Raw genomic sequence first — 18,170 nt, forward strand, 5'->3', positions numbered from 1 at the left:
ACCCCAAATTTGATACCAAAGTACTATGTACATAAACCAAACTGGCACACTGCACAGCACATGGGAGTTTCTAGAGATTATTTTAGAGATGGATTTTGGATCAGAATCTGGGTGAGGAAGAGGCAGAAAGCCTGGAACAGAACTTCTAGAAGGGTTTGACACTGGCTCCAAGCACTTCAACAGGAGATGCTGAATCTCAGCAATCTGCCTCCAAGTTAAGAGCCTCTTTTTAAAAACAGCCTTGTATCCTGTTGTCCCCTAAACAGAGAGACAGATCTACAATGAACATTGCTCTGATTCAATTGCTTATATGAAATTCAGCTGTGAAAAATAATTCTGCTCTCACCAGCTGCCATTGTAACAATTACAAGCCAGATTTTCAAAATAATCCAGTCCCTGAAGCATGCTGAGGCTTTCTGAAAATCTTACCTGTTTGTCTTGGGAGCCCAAACTGTATCAGTCCACACGACTAAAAGATTTTTGGACATGTTCTAAAATGAGGAGGAGCCCCTGTACAATAGCAAGCATTTCCTACTGCCCATTGCCCCTTGCCAAAGGCAGTCTATTATCACTGCTTTCTCACTTTCAGAACATGCTTTTTTCCATGAACAAAACCCCAGTACTCTGTAATTTTTAAGCTCATTAGTCACCAGCTCTTCAAGGAAACTAAATCAATGCTCAACAGCTGCTCCAGTGTGTTAGAGAACTCTTAAAAACAAGAGAAAATTTTTCATGAAATAACTTCTTTTCAAATTTACCCTAATATCTACATTACTTCCCAAGGTAGACATTTAGATTTTTTTTTAAACGTCTTTTGTTTCAGATGATCAACTAAATATTATTGTGTTTCATCACATGATTAAAAACTTTATTGGAAAGTACTTCCTCAGCAACTCTAATAGGCACTATACTCCTCTTATCAAAGATCTGCAAATATTTACGTATCAGATGCTTTTGCCCGATTCCTTTGCTATTATGCAGAAAGTATTATTTTTTTTTTCCGATAGATAGTTATGTTAGAACACTGTCTTGTGATATTTCCCATCTTCTTCTAGAAGACTATTATGAATTCCTGTGATAGGTGCTTTAAACTCTCCCAACTTAACTCAAGAGTAATATCCACTAAAAAGGCTTGTTCTCTGTAAAAGTTAATTGGTTGAGTGTCTTCAGGAAAGCAATCAAATAATATTTTTTTAAAGAACAACAAAAAAACCCTCCTCATTTCCTGATTTTCACAATATCTTTACGCTCAGCTATCATCTCAGAATATTTCAGGTTGGGCAAAAAATGAATTTCTAATGCTATAAAAGAGCAGAAACAAACCTATTTTCAGCTAACAAAAACCTTTAACGCCCCAAGGTTTAAAAACCCTCTTTATTGTCTGTTAGACAGTAGAATTGACAGCAAAATCATTTTCTCTCTTTGCAGGTCATTTTTATAGAGTCTTGCACACATGCTTCTGGAACAGAAACTCAACTGTAGATGTAATGTAATACCATACTGTCACTGGGCTCTGGAGGTATATATATTCTCTGGCAGTGCAAGGAAATGTTCTCCAGCTCCATGGTTGGAGCTGGATGGAAAACCAGGCACACAGGCAGGGAGGGCAGTACACTTCTTGAGGTGCCCTACCTGGATTGATTGTAGGGGAAGAAGCAGGGGACACCTGCTTTGCAGTTAAGAGTCAGCATGGTAAATTAGCAATTAAATTCTTGGGAGGTCTGTATCACCCATGTCCTCTGAACTTTTGTTTTAGAGAAACTAGGTCTGCTTCTTTATGGCATACGATAAAAGAAACTGTCAGCCTGTCAGCTTGCTTTGTGCATGGTATTGTACAGATATGATTGTTCTATATAGCTCACTTCTAACAATAACTAAGAAATCCCGGATGGGAGTTTTTGCTCTTTCAGGAATGGATTACTCACTAGCTCACATATTTTCCCACTCTAAACCTAAGCATAGCTGTAGATCTGCCAGTTTCGTAACAAACCTGCTTCACTTCAGAAGAAAGGAGTCCTAAGGCAATGTCTGGTTCCAGGTGTACATGTTTCATCGCAACCACAGTGAATTTTTCTAGGCCTATTTTTTGGAGGATCCTTGCAAGACGATGGCTCCAGGCACCAGGTTTGATCAGCAGCACTGTGCAAAGGATCTGTGCTCCTGTAACAAAGCACACTAGTCAAACCCAAAGCTGCTCTTAAAAACAGAGGCAAAGCATACAGCAATATTTGTTTACTAGCCAGGACAGATATCTCTAGAAGAGGGTTATCTAAAAGTTGGTGTGAAGTTCATAGAGATTTGAACCAAGCAAGTCCATAAAAAAGCTGTGTACATATATTTATCTAAAGAAAAAAAAAAAAAAAAAAAAAAAGCTAGCTGTAACAGTTTGGGCTTGTAGATTTTTTTTTTTTTTCTCCAGGAAATCTGCCATATCTACAAGTCCAAAAGGTTTATCTGGCAGGTCTGTAGAATGAGACTCCATCCTTTTTATTATATCTGAATGTTTTGAGCAGGATAAAATATTTCCTTTTACATTTTTCATGTGAATTGTAGTGATTATGTGATAAAATCCTTCAGGCACCTATTAAATTCTTATTCCTCATAGTTTATCTCTCAGAGCTCTGTATCTCTCTGTTAGAGCTATGTTTCAAAGAGGCACTAACAAGTATGACAGGTTCCAATTAACGTTATAAGCCTTATTATGAATAGGATTGTGTTTACTAAAATTGAGATTTCAGCAAAAAGTTTTTGCTTCTGACAGTATTTCCCCAGCAGGGCTGCCAGCCAGGTGTAGCACACAGTGTGCTACGACAAACAGAACAAAACGGACCAAGATAGTTTTGCTATCTGACAATACAAAATGTCATAAAAGGCAGAAAATTCATAAATTACATTTTTAAATGACAGCATTTTCAAATTATTAGTTCTACTAAAGCACTGTCTAAAATCTAAAGCTTTGTATTAATGGGACTGTAGTTAAGATTTTATCCTAATAAAACCCCTTGAAGATTTATTAGCAACTGTAGTGTCGGAAGCAGTCAGCTAGGACCCATTAACTGCTGGTGCCCAACCACGTCAATTAGCATGAAGCATGAGGTAACAGTACTGCAGGCTGTTAAAATTGATCCATGATTATCTGTTTGTGTACATAAAATGTCATTTTATACTTCCTATACACCCCATTCCTAATTATACAGATGTCGATGCAACGAAGCATCAACCATGCTGCATATAATTTGATGCATACTGTTATTTTCAGTTGGCAAGAAGCATGTTGCTGATTCAGTGACAGAGAAATATGGGATCAAAAATAAAAGGCAGGAATGCTGCCCCCATTTGATACGGAAACTTAACCCTTCTCCTGCACCAAGCCCTCATATTAAGGAACCGCTGCTTTTTTGCACATATTTCTTGAACAAAAAGGTTTAAATGCCATAGCAACAGCCTGCAAGTGCAGAAGGAAGCCGTTCGGATCCACTCAGCTGCTCTCACACAGAACGGCAATCTCAACTGCATACGGTTACATAAACGTTCATTGTCCTCAAGACGTTTTACTCACCATCTGCTATGTTTCTGGGCAAACATTCTCATTCTTGTGGTGTGTGAATCACTACATGCCGCATAATTATGTACTTTAGACACTTCAGGAGGGGATTTATCTTCTCTCACTTTGCCTTCTTGCTCTGGTCAAAGGCAAGTGTCTAAACCAGGTGGGACACGTTGTCACCTAGAGTTGGTTTTCTCTCCCTGGTGACTGTTAAGTGACATTTGATAACATACTGCTGTTTATCAACGGAACAGTCTCTGTTGATCATGAATTACCATGAAGGCCTGTTTGGCAGCCCTCAGACATGCCTGATTTCATCAGTTCTGGCTGTTTAGTGGCCTTTCGGGGTTTGCCCAAGTTTCCTGTCTTTTGTTATGTTTTTTAGCACCATGATATTTTTAGATCCTTTCCTATGGCCCATGATTGGGCCACCCTCCTCCCCTAATTATTTATATGGGTTTTGATTTCATAGTGTAACAGAACCACAGCACTGGATCTCTTTTATATACTATTTATATACATAAGATACAAGCATGTTAAAATAAGTGTAAACTCAAGACAAGCAAATATCAGATTTCCTGACATGTTTAGAAAAGCGAATGTATATCACTGCCAGTATTCAAGCCTAAGAAAAAAGAAAATCTTTTCACTTATTTTTTGCTGGTACATCTACATGAGCTATGTCCACAAAAGCCTTATTAAGCCACATTTTCCAATTTGTTCTTCTCTCACCTGTTTGCAAGTAGGTAAACAGTGATTCTTCACGGCATCTCTGGCTCTTTTCTGCTAAACGAAATAAGCAGATAGATCTGATTAATAAGTATGTATGTTCTGGGACAGTAATTTGAGAATAGTGCCACCTTCTCTGCATAATGCAACCAACACTGCTATGACATACATTTTAAAATGCGACCCTGGCACATGCGTGGCTTGATTTCAGACATGGTTGGGAATTCAGTTGTACTGGGACACCCTGGGAGATGTAGTACTTTTCACTTCTCCAGACAGCCCAATAGTATATGCTGAAAAAGACCACAAATACTAAATTATGTTGATTTTCAGTTATATTTTCTGCGTGGGTGCTTTCTTAGTCACCATTTCAGGGAGCAGCTAAAACAGTTTTAAGCCAACTTCATGCTGCCAGTATTTCACAGTCGAGTTGGAAGCTGCCATGAAACTCAGACCTGTTTCTCCTTCCCTCCTTCCCTGCCCCGGAAGCAAAGAAGGGCTGAGTATTCTGACTACACACCCAGGCAGCACTGATCTGTTCAGTCCTTTCCCCAGCTCCACTGATGAAACCTCAGTGACATTCCCCAAACAGCCAGGAATGATTAGCTTCAGTGGTTCCTCATAAAAGCAAGGCAGTGCAAAAGGAGCCCGGTATGAGCAAGTTAGGCCTTCCAACAAAAGTCCATATAAAAATGTTTTTACCTTCAGTTTAATGTAAAACCTGCAGTGACCTAGAGAGGTGAGGAAAATTTACAACACCTCAAGGCATGTGTGAATTGAGAAGTTAGCTAGGATGAGAGTGCAATGAGGAGAGACTTGCAGACTGATAAAGGACTTCCTTTTCCAGTGATCTTCATTGGCAAGTTTAACCAAAGAGACATACAAGGTAAATAGCAGAAAACTAAAATCTGTCTGTCAAAACAAAATCATCATTTTTCACTGTCATCAATATTTATTACTGTCTGAAGTCCATGTATTTCTATTTCCCAGAGCAACATATCTGGCAGGTTATCTAGCTGAAATGTTTTTGTTTTTAATTTTAATGAGATTTTTTTTCCCTTTCCAAATGTATTTCTCTTATTTTGCAGTAAATAATAAGAATGAACATATAAGGTGAAACCATCTCCTTGCCTCATAGCTCCCATCCTCAAAACGCCACTTTTTTTCCTTTAGTATTAGGGTTGGCTGAAAACTTCTAGCATCTGCGAAGTGCCTAGTGACCTGCATGGCAATGTAATGCAATGAGCAGAGCCCCTGGCTGGGACTTGGGAAATGAGCATTCTGCTCTGATCTCTGTCATTCGCTTATTTGGAAACAGTGACCAACACATTTCACCTCTCTAGGCTTCAATTATCCTTGCTGTAAAAATGACGAAATGCATATTCTTCAAGTACTACTAAAGAACTGGGATTAATTACTCTTCTAGCCTACATTCCACAGCAGCATGAGACAGGTTGTCCAGGCATGCAGAGAAGAATTGTGCAGAATAAAGGCAATAATACCACCTTCCCCCAGTACCAAGTAGACTTATCAGACCTTTTCTTCTTAATTGCCCAGGATTACAATGTCTAACCAAGGGTTTACTACTCCCATTTTGATGACTCCAACGTAGAGGATGTAGAGTTATTTTTTCTTGAATCTATTTTAAGAGTAAAAAAAAAATTTTATTCAAGAGGCAATTGGTGCATACTTTTGATCTTACCTTCAGCCCTGGATTTTTTTCTAGGTGGTGGCAGGTATTTTGTAGCAGGGCGGTACTCTGCATCTGTAAAAGGAAGGAAATGTGCTTTTACAGATTCACAGATGGAGAACCTTCACTGGGGAGGCAGGGGTTGAGGAAGGTAATTTTATTTAACAGGGCAAATGAGAGCTGAAGAGCTGTTCCATAGAATGAAGACCCCTCCACTCCTCCAACAACAGGAGGAAAAATGTAATGACCTTATAAGAGAGAGAGAGTGGAGGATGCTGAAGTCACAGTTAAAAGATATGTTTGTGCTCCTTTGTTACCAACAATGGTTTAGGTGGGAAAAGCTGACACTGCGATTACAACCTCCCTCAGCAAACTGATTTCAGTTCTGCCTTTCTGTTATCCTGCCTTCTGGTCTCAAGATAACCCCAACAAAGGACAGCAATGCATGCAATCTTGCAGTTTTGTGCAGTAATTTGGGATGTCTGCTACCTTGTTTTTTGAAGACCTCTTCTTCTTGCTCTCCAAACTCACATAAAAGACTCACATAGATCACTGTCAGACCTAACTTGTGAGACTAAAATGAGTATCTTTTTCCTGACACCACCACGTTTTCTTCTTTCTATTCAGTAAAACCAGTTTGTTATTCTGCACTACATAAGCACAGCATGTTTGAAACTAGCATCTAACTTGGTGTTGACAACAAAGAACCTTTCTTCCCCGTGAAAAGATAGAGGAAGAGCTAAAACTACAAAGCATGAACGCACGTATGGAACTCCACCACTCCTTCTGTTGACACAGAGTGTTTCCACTATCCTGATTTATCTATACGCCTGAACAATCAGAAATCATCAGGCTTGGAACTATTTATCTTTAGGTGTAAAGAGTCAGGCTTCCCCAAGAGCTTAGGTGACATGCTATGCTTCACATTACAAGAAAACAGTGGGAGCTCATACTGTGGCGGTCCAGAGCATCCAAAATGAATAACACCTCAGTCCACACAATGATTTAATTTAAAGAGGTGTGGCTATACATTCCTTGCTGCAGGAAGAAACTAGCAGGTTTTTGCTATGCTGACAGATCAATGCAAGCATATATCATTGAAGTCTGAGAAGTTTTGACAACAAAGGCCTCCATTCCTCATGAACTGTTCATCCTGCTCCAGGATGAAAAGAAATTCGCAAGAAAAACTGTTCTCTTCATCTCTTGCAGTTTAGGTAGTACCTTCACCTCCCTGAGTATAGGACAAGCTCAGGGCAGGACAGATCTTGGCCTCCGTTTTCCAGTTGCTCTTTCATACAGAGGCAAAGTGCATAGAATATTATTTACTGGTCCTGCTAACTGTTGTAACATCTAGTTAGTATTAATGAAGTACCCTGAGATCTTCAGAAGGGGAACCAGGCCACACATAGCCACAATAAATAGGCCAACTTGTAGATGACCTCAACTGGCTCCTGGTAATTTCATATCGCTGATCATTCAGCCAGCTGAAGAACTTAACCCCAGATTAATAAGTTTTTCTGTGCCATAGAAAAACAGGTAGAAATGGATTCCTCTATCCAAGTGCAATGAATTCCCAAACACCCCATACCCGAGAACATTATAAATGGTAAAATATGGCTTACTCGTTACAAAATCCTTCTCTGTGAAGAAGAGGATGGCTTGTCTGAACGTCATCTCTGGGGTCAAGGCCATTACTCTCTGTAGAGCACTCCCACTTTTGCTTAGCTCCTCCCTGTGCTGTGTTAATAGCTTCAGTGTGTCTGCAAGAACTTTGAAGGCATTGATCCGCCGTAATGCACACACAAGGACTGGGTTTGACATGAGTCTGTCAAGGCTTCTTTGCCAGGAAGTATCTCCAACCTCAAAAGGGGTTATTTCTTTTGCCTGACATCGAGTGAGATAGGGCAACCATTTGAGACCTAGAAGTTCGAATCCTGAATCAGGTCCTTCTGCAAGTGAAAGGAAATACATTTAGCATCAATTGACAGCATGCATTTCCTAGAAACTACGTTTTATACTGGAGAGAAGTGTTTTAAATTATGATTATTTTTTAACTAGACTAAAGTTCCAAAGTTGCTTTGACTTCAGTCCTGGCTGCATCCAAAATGGACTGTAACGCAGATATAGAAATATACTGGGGAAAAAAACACAAGATACAAATACTAGAAAATTACATTACAGTGAAAACAATAAATGGCCTATCTGGGAAATCAACAGGGAGCCAGAGAGAATAACTGCCATGATTTGATTAGAGAACATAGCAAATGGAGAGGAGTTGAAAGGGAAATACCGAGAATAGACTGATAGCTAAGTGCTTTGTCACAACATAATCCATAATTATAGATCCTTTACCACCTCTTATAACATTCAATTTTAAGCCATATTCATTACCATAATAAGCTACAATTTAATGTTGACTTGTCTCTAAAGTAATTTAAAAATTATTTGTAAAGTAGTCTTACTTCCAATGTAACAAGATGTTTGGGGCTCAGTCCATGACTGCATGTTGCTGGAAGTTTCTGTTAGCTAGAATCTTCTCTTTGCCTACCATGGTACAGATCTCACTCCCTACCATTGTTTCAAGAGAGTAGGATACATCAGAATAAGACAGGATGCCAGACTTCTGCCCTTTGTTAGCATAGTGCCTGTATTATTGAACTCCAATAAAATCTGCATCATGAAATTATTTAAAATCATTGTGCTCAGCACTTGACAGCACTCTTCATGCATGCATTTATAAGCACTTAATGTGGGGGACAGCGTCATTATTCTTCCTGTGTGCGTGAGGAAATGAAGCTTGAAGAGGTGCGGTGTCTTACTTCTGATCACAAAGAATGTCAGCGGACCAGGAATAGAATTTGTGATTTCTGAATTCCTGTCACTCCGTCTCCCTTATACAGCTGCATTATCTCCCAATACTTAGGAGACAGGGAAAGACACAATGCTCTGGATTACGCGCATCTTTGAACTATTTTGACACTCTCTGAAGAAAATGATGCCCACTTATGCCAATGTCCTGTCTGTAATGTGAAAAGTGGCCTTGCCCATGACTAACCAGCCGTGATAAATTCTTTAGCGCTTCAGGCAGGTAAACAAAGAAACTGGTCCTTCCTGAGGCCCCATTTACCACATTATTCATCATGTTCTGGCTATGACAAAAATAGCTGACAGGCTAGACTTCCCTGACTGACTTCTGCAGTCCTCCCCCAGAGCTGTGGTCACCTGCATTCTGAGACTGGTTACTGCTCCCAGGAAGAAGGATCTGGCAAAGAAGCTCTCCAGCACTCTTCAGAGCATCCACTCCGATCAGTGTCAGCATGACAACCTGCTCCATTTCAGGTTCAGAGGCATATATTCGATTGCAGAAAAGATCCAGAGGAATGTTACAGGGGTCTGGCACTGCACTGAGGTTTCCTCCTGGCCAAGAGAATCATCAAAACAGACGTAGTTACTGCCCAGAAACAAACATCCACTCTTTTTTTAGTGTGAAGGAATTGACTAATTCTCTATTGGGCAAACAAAGGCCAATGCCTCACCATGATGCTGCAGCGCAGCATGGCCAGAAAAAGAAGCATACTTGAGGAGCAGTATCACAGCAAATCCTTACTAATCAGTCGCACCCCTTAATTGGAATTGCTTCTGGCATGTAAAGCAAATATATTAAATCCTAATTTTGATATCCTTATTCACACTGTTGAGCAGAGTTGATAGATCTATACCTAAATTATTTAAGACATCAGTTTCAGATTGATAACTAAGGACTACCTTCACATTAAATTGATATTTCACTTTGTGTTCTAGGAGATCACACAGCATACAACTGAGGACTAATTAGGGGCCTGTTACCATATTATGCACATTTCCATGGTCTGCAGCATAGCCTGCAAAATACCCTGCAGAAATTTGTGTTTGATTTTATACTGTTTCAACTACATGATTATTTAAGCAATTGTATAGATTAATATCCATGTACTTAGTTATTCCCACACCTTAACATTTCATAATGCTAGAAAATAGTGAATGGCATGCATTTGATTGTATTTCCTTAAGATTTGTTTTTGGAAAGTGATATACTTCAATTACAAATCCTGATATCCAACATTTAAAATAATTAAATAAAACTATATTAATCGGCTGAATACATAAGAAAACATTACCTGTAGTTATCAAAATAAACTTCTGATTGCTGTAACCTCCAGCTGCATAGAACTAGTATAGAGCTGTAAAGAACTTAAAGACTCTCCTATCCGTCTGAGTCACAGATTTGTAAGAGAAGTTTACTTGCTTTTCCAAGTCTTATCAATTTCCCAGCTTTGAATGAATGAGTTACTGAAGTGAATTCAACTGTATAAACTAAAATTAAGAACATCTGAGTAAAGTGAAATGAAAAAGTGCCTTCTCTGCACCTACACAAGAAACTACAGCTGCTAACATTTATCACTTCAGCAAATTCTAGTTTTACATGCTAAATGAGCAATTTTTCTCATTTTAATACTTTGACTTCTCTTTGAAACTATGTCAGTAAATCCTTATTGATTGGATACTATTCATTTACTTATGGTAGGTTTAAGGCTTAATTGGTTGTTATCAGGTCATATTTAATTGTAAATAATTTATTTTTCCATATATATTTCAATCTACTTTTAAGATACTTCTATATCACTTTTCTAATGATCCTCACATTCATTACCCAGTGGTAGAAGACATCCACTGAGAGTTACTGTAATTGAAGGACATCAGGACACTGAACAAGTTATTGTAGGCAAAAAGCATACTCATAACATCCTTGTTCAGGAAAATCCTCTAATAAAGATGTCGGTCCTTGTAAGAGACAGAACAATGCATTCCCCCTAGTCTTGACCTACCCAGTGCCTGCAGCAAGGTCTCGGTGTAAGGAGCCACATGAAAGCACACAGAGGGATCCAGCCCAGCAGTGGCAGGCAGGTTGCTCTGCTTGTCACCAAGGAGCCCTTGCTTTGCCAGTTCGTTCATCAGTCCTGTGCACAGAACAAAGAGTGCATGAGGAATACATAACTCTGTGGTATAGTCTGACATGAAAACACGTTTATCAAATATTTTGATTCATCTGACCACAGAACCATTACAGAGACATCTGTGTGGGTTGTGCTGAGCTCACCTAAGAGATATGAAATGCAATTCCATCATCCCCTCTCCCCCTGCTCATATTCACTTACAGTTAGAAAAGTAACTTGAAAAATTGAGGTTTGGCCCCAGCTTCTCTGGAGACATCTCTGCTTTGTGACCAGGATCCCATTTGTTTCTCTTCCCTTTCAGCTACAGGAAGTTATCTGAATCGTGGAATGTACACATAGAAGATCCTACACAGCTCCTGAACTGCAGTAGGTGTTCTAAATAAGTTGGTGCCCAAAAGGAAAAGATGTCACAAATCTTGAGCCCAGTGTTTGAGTCCAGGCCCTCAAGGTCAGCAACAAGGCCAGTGTCCTCCATGCTACACAGTGCCATGTGGCCACAGGGGCATTGTGAGGATCAGACCCGAACGGAAACACCACGTTCTGCTCATGTAAGTACCAGTCTAGAAAATATCTGATTCCACTCCACTTTTATTAATACTGAGTGCTGGAAACCAGCAATCCCTCAACTCCCGTTCTTCCCCCAAAGGGCCAGGCGACACACAGGCAGTGCATTAAGGTACTGCCATACAGTACAGCTTCACAATTGGTTGTGTTCTGCAATAACACTCCAGACGTTTTTGAAGGTTTGTTATTTTTACAATTACTTTGCATATGTTTGATTGATTTTCACTGTACAAGCCTGTCAACAATTTACTGCAGCACAGAATGGAAACTAGATTATTAGCACTAGACATTGACGACAAACCTTAGATGCCAAATGTGGCAGTGACACAGATTTGAACTTGTACCACTGCAAATTGCCTGTCTGCTTTTTGAAATTCAGACGGGATGAATAACCAAAACTTCCCCCTAGTTACTAAAGAGGGCCTACAAGAAAGCTGGAAGAGGATTCTTTATCAGGGAATATAGTGACAGGGCAATGGGCAATGACATTTAACTAAAAGAGGGTAGATTTAGGTTAGATACTAGGAAGAAATTCTTCACTATGGGGGTGGTGAGGCACTGGAACAGGTTGCCCAGAGCAGCTGTGGATGCCCTGTCCCTGGCAGTGTTCAGGGCCTGGTTGGATGGGGGCTTTGGGCAACCTGATCTGGTGGGAGGTGTGCCCGCCCATCGCAGGGGGTTAGAACTGGATGATCTTTAAGGTCCCTTACACCCAAACCACACTCTGATTTTATGATTCTATAACATGTCCAAAGAAGGGCAACAAAGCTGGTGAAGGATCTAGAGAACGAGTCTTATGAGAAGAGGCTGAGGAACTGGGGTTGTTTAGCCTGGAGAAAAGGAGGCTCAGGGGAGACCGTATTGCACTGTACAATTACCATAAAGGAGGCTGTAGCAAGGTGGAAATTGGGCTCTTCTCCCAAACACCAAGTGATAAGAGGAAATGCCCTTAAGTTGTGCTAGGGGATGTTTAAGATGTATATTAGGAAAAAATTCCTCACTGAAAGGGTTGTGAAGTATTAGAACAGGCTGCCAAGGGAAGTAGCTGAGTCACCATCATAGAATGGTTTGGTTTGGAAGGGACCTTGAATATCATCTAGTTCCAAGCCCCCTGCCATGGGCAGGGACACCTTCCACTTGATAAGGTTGCTCATCCCTGGAGGTCATGAAAAAAAACTGTCTACGTAGAGCTTGGTGACATGGTTTAATGGTGGACTTGGCAGTGCTAAGTTGAAGGTTGGACTAGATGATCTTAGAGGTCTTTTCCAACCTAAATAACTGTGATCCAGGACTATTATATGCTGTCTGTTCAAACTTAGTGAAGAAAACCTTGGTCAAAAATTTATGGTGTTTTGACTCTCAAGCCAGAAATACATTACCTAAAGACACATATCTTTCTCTTCTGTTGTAGGAATGATTAAGTTTGCTTTGCTTTGAAGGTTGAACAGGGTTGGGCATCAAATGGGTGACTACTTTTCAGGAGGCACTGATTAAAAATATGAAACTGTTTAGTATGGTATTTACCCTGCTCAATTCCTAGTGCCGTTCTACACTTTTCAGAGGCCAAGCCAAAGCTTATGTGGGAATATCATCAGCTTCCCCTCTTCAGGGCTCTGGAATATGAAATAAGCTATCTTTCTGGATCACTTCTGAGGCAATAAAGGAAGACATAAAAGAGGCACTTGCAAAATCTCTCTACAAAGGGAAAAAAACAGTTCTCTACAATGGGGGAAAACACTTGACCTTTCCAGACTATCCTTTGTTCCAGTGCCCGCATAGATACTTCTAGTGCAAATTTTGCAGTGCAAAACGAACACTTTAAACATCATCTGGCACTCAGAGGAGAAAAAAAAAAAAAAAAAAAAAAGCTGCCTTTCTTTAATAAGCAACTTTCCTTAGGTCTACAGGCAGCAGGTGACACGGTGCTGTAATTAGTCTGCCATGATTAATTCACTGTGTCTGAACATGTTTTCAGAACATACTGTGATAGTCCTGGGAGAAAAAGCAGAGGACTTTTTGAAATTTTCATTTTTTTCCCCTTCAAACCTCTCAATGTTCCTTTCCATTGTCCATGAAGGGGCAGTCAGGCAGTGGATGAATGCCTCCATCAGGAACTAGCTGTGGTGGTGGTAATGGAGGGGTCAAACCACTGTGCTGGGGACTGTCCAAGCTACACTGACCCACTTCTCCCAGTGGTGGAGACTAAAGGGCAGGTTGCAGAAAAACAGACACAGGAACAGACTCTCCTGCTACAGGCAATTTGCCCATTGCCAGAACAGGAGGAAGCAGGCAGGGCAGGGTTCTTTGTTCTGCACTGATCCCTGTTGTTGTTTGTGACTTTCCCTAGAGATCAGCTTATCCTTAAGAAAACTAAACTCTCTTCCTGAACGAGAGCATCGGAACAGAGTCTGACTCATCTAAGAAGATTTGGGGCAGCTACTTGTCTGTTCTTTGGCAGTCCCTGCATATAAAATGAGTTGCAGTTCAGATGCTTGGAAATCAAAAGCATGCAGAACTCAGTGCTGAGGTTGATAGGATCAGGTGCTATCCTCAGGCTCTATGACACCCATGTATTTTTGGTAGCATACTTCTCTGGGCAATAAGAATACCTGAGAAGGTTATTGATAAGATGAATCTAGGACTATTATGAAGGTGTACAGTGGGAAGTCCAGAGACAAGGGTAAGGAATTCAAACAGAAGAGGTTCCAGCTTGACATAAGGGAAAAACAGTTCCCTGTGAGCATAAGCAAGCATTGGAAGAGAGGCCCAGAGAGATGGGGGAATTTCTGTCCCTGCAGATTCTCAAGACCTGACTGGAAAAAGCCCTGAGCATTCTGGTCTGAATTCACTGCTGATGCTGTGTTGAGCAGGCCATTGGGTGACCAACTTTCTGTTGCCCCCTGCAACATGAATTATTCTATGATCTAAGTCAAAAGGACTTCAGTGCTAAAGATCATACAACTGACAAAGATTAATCTACTATGTAGGACACATAGCAGTGGCTGATTTACAAGTGGGCTTGGAGATACATATAGCAAAACTATAAACTCCTGATATTCTCAATAAATCTTTCCTGCAATGTAACAGATTTGGTTAGGCTTTTAATCTTTAGCTCGCATGAACTGAAATGCAAGCCTTATTTTCTGAGGTTGTTAAGTGAAAGCATTACCTTTTACCAGTGCAGGAATATGGTGACTAGCATTCTCCTTTCTCAGCAACAAAATGAGACTGTGTGTGCGTGGCTCAGCAGAAAGCTCTCCTCTTGCAGAACTGTTTACAGGTGAACTTGAAATCTTTCTAGGGCAAAATACAGCAATCTGAAATAACAAGGACCAGATTAAACTACTAAATGCAGATTCAATCACTGTAGGGCTCAAGCAAATAGTTAGGTTACAATGGCATATCAAGATACAGCACACCAGCAGAGCCATAGTAACTTCCAATGACTGGCTGTTCATGCGTCATCTGTTCATGACACAAAGGAATTTAAACATCAGGGAAAAGGTTTAATAGAAAATGTTTTGCTCTACAACTGGGCTGGACTAAAACCACAACAATTACAGTGCAGCCAATATGTGGTACCATCCTAAGTCACTCATGCAATAACGATCTTGAGCCCTAGGTTCTGCAACAGCACCAGAGAACACATTAAAGCAATAGTTCCTGAACTTCTGAAATGGCCATTTAGGAGCATGCTCCAGATATTTGGCTGTTTTTACTATAGTAGTCAATAAATACTACTTTTATTCTATAAAATATTATGAGCAGGGAAAGTGTTCTTCCTCATGCTTGATTAAAGAACAAGCAGAAAATAGGGGCTTTGTGCACACTTTAGTTTGCAAAATGATGCATTTCTTGATTGACATAGGAAACAACTCCAAGCACGAAAATTTAAAGCAAGGGGTCCAGCTCTTTATAAGACAAACTGTCATAGGATTCCTGGCTGGTTTATTTTGTAAGATACGCAGAACTTGTCTTCTTGTACAGGTGAGTTTGACTGAAATCTTGCATTTATGATTATTTGTTTCTTTAGGCTGACATGTCAAAATGCCAACTGCACTCTAATTCAAATAAATCTATCATCATGTTAACAGACCTTGAAAGAAAGAAAAAAACAAAACACAAAACACTCAATTTTTGACAATAGGAAAGCTCTTCTCACAAGCCATCTGAATGCATTACGCTAGGGGACTTCATTCTGAAAGGCCACAAGCAGACCCAGAGGGACAGCAAAGTACATAATCACACATTAGTCTGTTAGATGAAGACTATTCTCTTGAATATAGATTTACAGGCCAGAGATTGTTATTTTGGTTTATGAGGTTACAGCCTGCTCTAGCTTATTTTGATATCAATGGTAAAATTCATGTTTACTTAGTAGAAGAAAGCCTGATCGTGCATTAGTCTCAGTGAGAGGCTTAGGCCTAGTGGGATTTTCCTACTAAAGAAAAAACATCAGTACTGAAAGCAACAAGAGCACCACTCGTAGGAATACAAGGAACACAAGTGCTAGCTAGCTAGTAAAGAGATAATGAACAGAGAAGAACACTCAAGAACACTCACTACAGGAGTGTGTCAGTTCACACATCCATAAACCCACAGTATAATAAGTTTCAGAAATGGTAACCCAAAGCATACAAGAGAGCTGTATGTTCTGACCGGTACCTGACTTGTTGTCATGCTCAGCACAATGGCTTGCTTGGGTGAAAGCTGCAGCCGTCTGATTCCTTGCAGAAGAAACCCCCGATGAGTACAGACTGAGATCACATTACCATATGCATGAGGAGATACCACAGGCGACACCATCAAAATAATGTCCCCTAGGTCAAAAAGAGAATAAGAAAAACAGCATGTTACTTCCACAGAAACTGTGGTGTTACTGCAAGGAAACTCACATAGTGGCCAGTTCCTACTTGAAGCACTCTCCAAATGGAGATGCTGTATTTTATGGTTTATTTGCTCTATTCAGCTTATAATGGCTGCTGTCAGAGGTCAGCACAGAACAATAAAACTTATGGCATTAGAAGCAATCTCTTTATGAATCAACTACCCCAGATACTCTGTCTCATAAGGTCTATCTAGCTGTCTATGTGCTGTTATCTCTCTTTGAGGTACGTACGCTCTCAGTTCATGTGACGGCTGTGTCAGCCCCTGTCAGGCTGTGTTTGAGCTGTTACCCTTACAGCTGGTCTGATGGCAGTCAGACCCCTTGAGGAGTAAGGACCTGATAAACCTGGCCAAACTGATGAGTAACTAAATGAGGACAAGACTGACTGTTGGTTTGTCCACTGCGAAGTACATGAAGCAATCCCAGGCATTCCTCTCTGCTATTACTAGTGGTCCTAAGCCTGTGGGACCCACAGCTTCTACAGCCTTGGTCAGCACTACTTTCTGCTCCCTCTCAGCCCTTCTTTAGTCCTGTCTTTACTCTGCATCCCAGAGCTTGCCTTGCGGCATGGGCTGCTGTACCTTTGGACCAGCCCCTGATCACAACACCATCCCACTGTGCTTTTGTACCATCCATGGCTTCACAGGTTCCTATCTTTGGTCATCATAATGGCACCAGCCTGCTCTCTCCTTCCTGGGTTTCCCTGCTATCTGAGCCTAATGCATTAAGTCTGGCTGCTTGTGCTCTGCTTGCATCTCTCACTCCAATAGATAAGCTCGTAGAAGTAACTGGAGTTTATGTTGGGTTAGAACGTCGTATTTTTTTTTTCCACTTCCATTTTCTAAATTGAATCCCAAGCTCACTGTCAACACGGTGGAAACAGATGCTATGAGCTCAGGAGAAATAGCCCACAGGGCCTCCTGAACAGCGTATCTCTTGTATAGCATCCTGCTGTACCTACGATGGAGCTTCCCAGTAGCCTCTGATCTACCTAAGGCATTCGCTTTGTTCTGATCTTACTTTGGGTCTCTGCTCTTACCATCTCTTTTGCTATTATACTGTCCTAGTTCTAACAGATTTTCTTCTCCTGTACATAACACACATTCAGATCTCTGTAACTTGCCAAGAGCTAAGAAAGTAAACGCTCATTATCATTTCTACATGGGTTTCCTCTGTACTGCCCTGTTAATTTCTTCTACCTCTATCATATAATGGGGCTGAATATATTTTAGTTTCTGTGTCCCAATTATACTTGGTTTTGGTGGTAGACCTATCAACAGTGTACTTTTCCTGGGCTTCTAAACTTTGTGATAGATATTTGTTCCCCAAGAACTTGACCAAGGCTCAGCCTGCCATTTCAAAGCAATAGCAACAAAACAAGGGAAAGCTTGTGTTTATTGTTAAGGATACAACAGGCAGAGTGTTACTTTGCCTAAAACTTCTATATGGCTTTAATTTTGCAGGCTCTGAGCCAGGCTGACAGTGCTGCACTCATTATATATGAACTGTCAAAATTCAGGGTCGCAGGTGGTAAGACTTTGGTTCATCTCTAGTTGGTAACACCTAAACAAACAAACAAAATTTCACATACACATATCCCAAATTAACAAGAATATCTGCTAGGATCAATAAAACTTTGATTACTGGGAAGGAAGGGGGGCAGATATACCTGGTAGGAGCAGCAATATATTTGTTCTGCATGCTCTGCATGAGTGTATCTTCCTGTCTCAAAGAGAAACTGTTGGAGACCTGAGGGAA

General features: G+C 40.5%; 1 protein-coding gene across 1 annotated transcript in view; it reads right to left on the minus strand.

Moving 5' to 3' along the window:
• The window catches only part of DNAAF8 (dynein axonemal assembly factor 8), a gene marked incomplete at its 5' end in the record, with an annotated part of 102,615 nt that overhangs the window by 29,588 nt on the left and 54,857 nt on the right, over positions 1-18,170 (minus strand). Inside the window, 8 exons of the mRNA XM_082772108.1 lie at positions 1,991-2,160; positions 4,280-4,333; positions 5,979-6,041; positions 7,589-7,915; positions 9,189-9,383; positions 10,832-10,963; positions 14,694-14,841; positions 16,190-16,344. Of these exons, the coding sequence (XP_082628234.1) occupies positions 1,991-2,160; positions 4,280-4,333; positions 5,979-6,041; positions 7,589-7,915; positions 9,189-9,383; positions 10,832-10,963; positions 14,694-14,841; positions 16,190-16,344 (1,244 nt within the window). The remainder of the gene's footprint in view (positions 1-1,990; positions 2,161-4,279; positions 4,334-5,978; positions 6,042-7,588; positions 7,916-9,188; positions 9,384-10,831; positions 10,964-14,693; positions 14,842-16,189; positions 16,345-18,170) is intronic.

The sequence above is a fragment of the Aythya marila genome (assembly GCF_965140915.1).
Source record: "Aythya marila genome assembly, chromosome: 15".
In the NCBI taxonomy this organism is placed as follows: Eukaryota; Metazoa; Chordata; class Aves; order Anseriformes; family Anatidae; genus Aythya; species Aythya marila.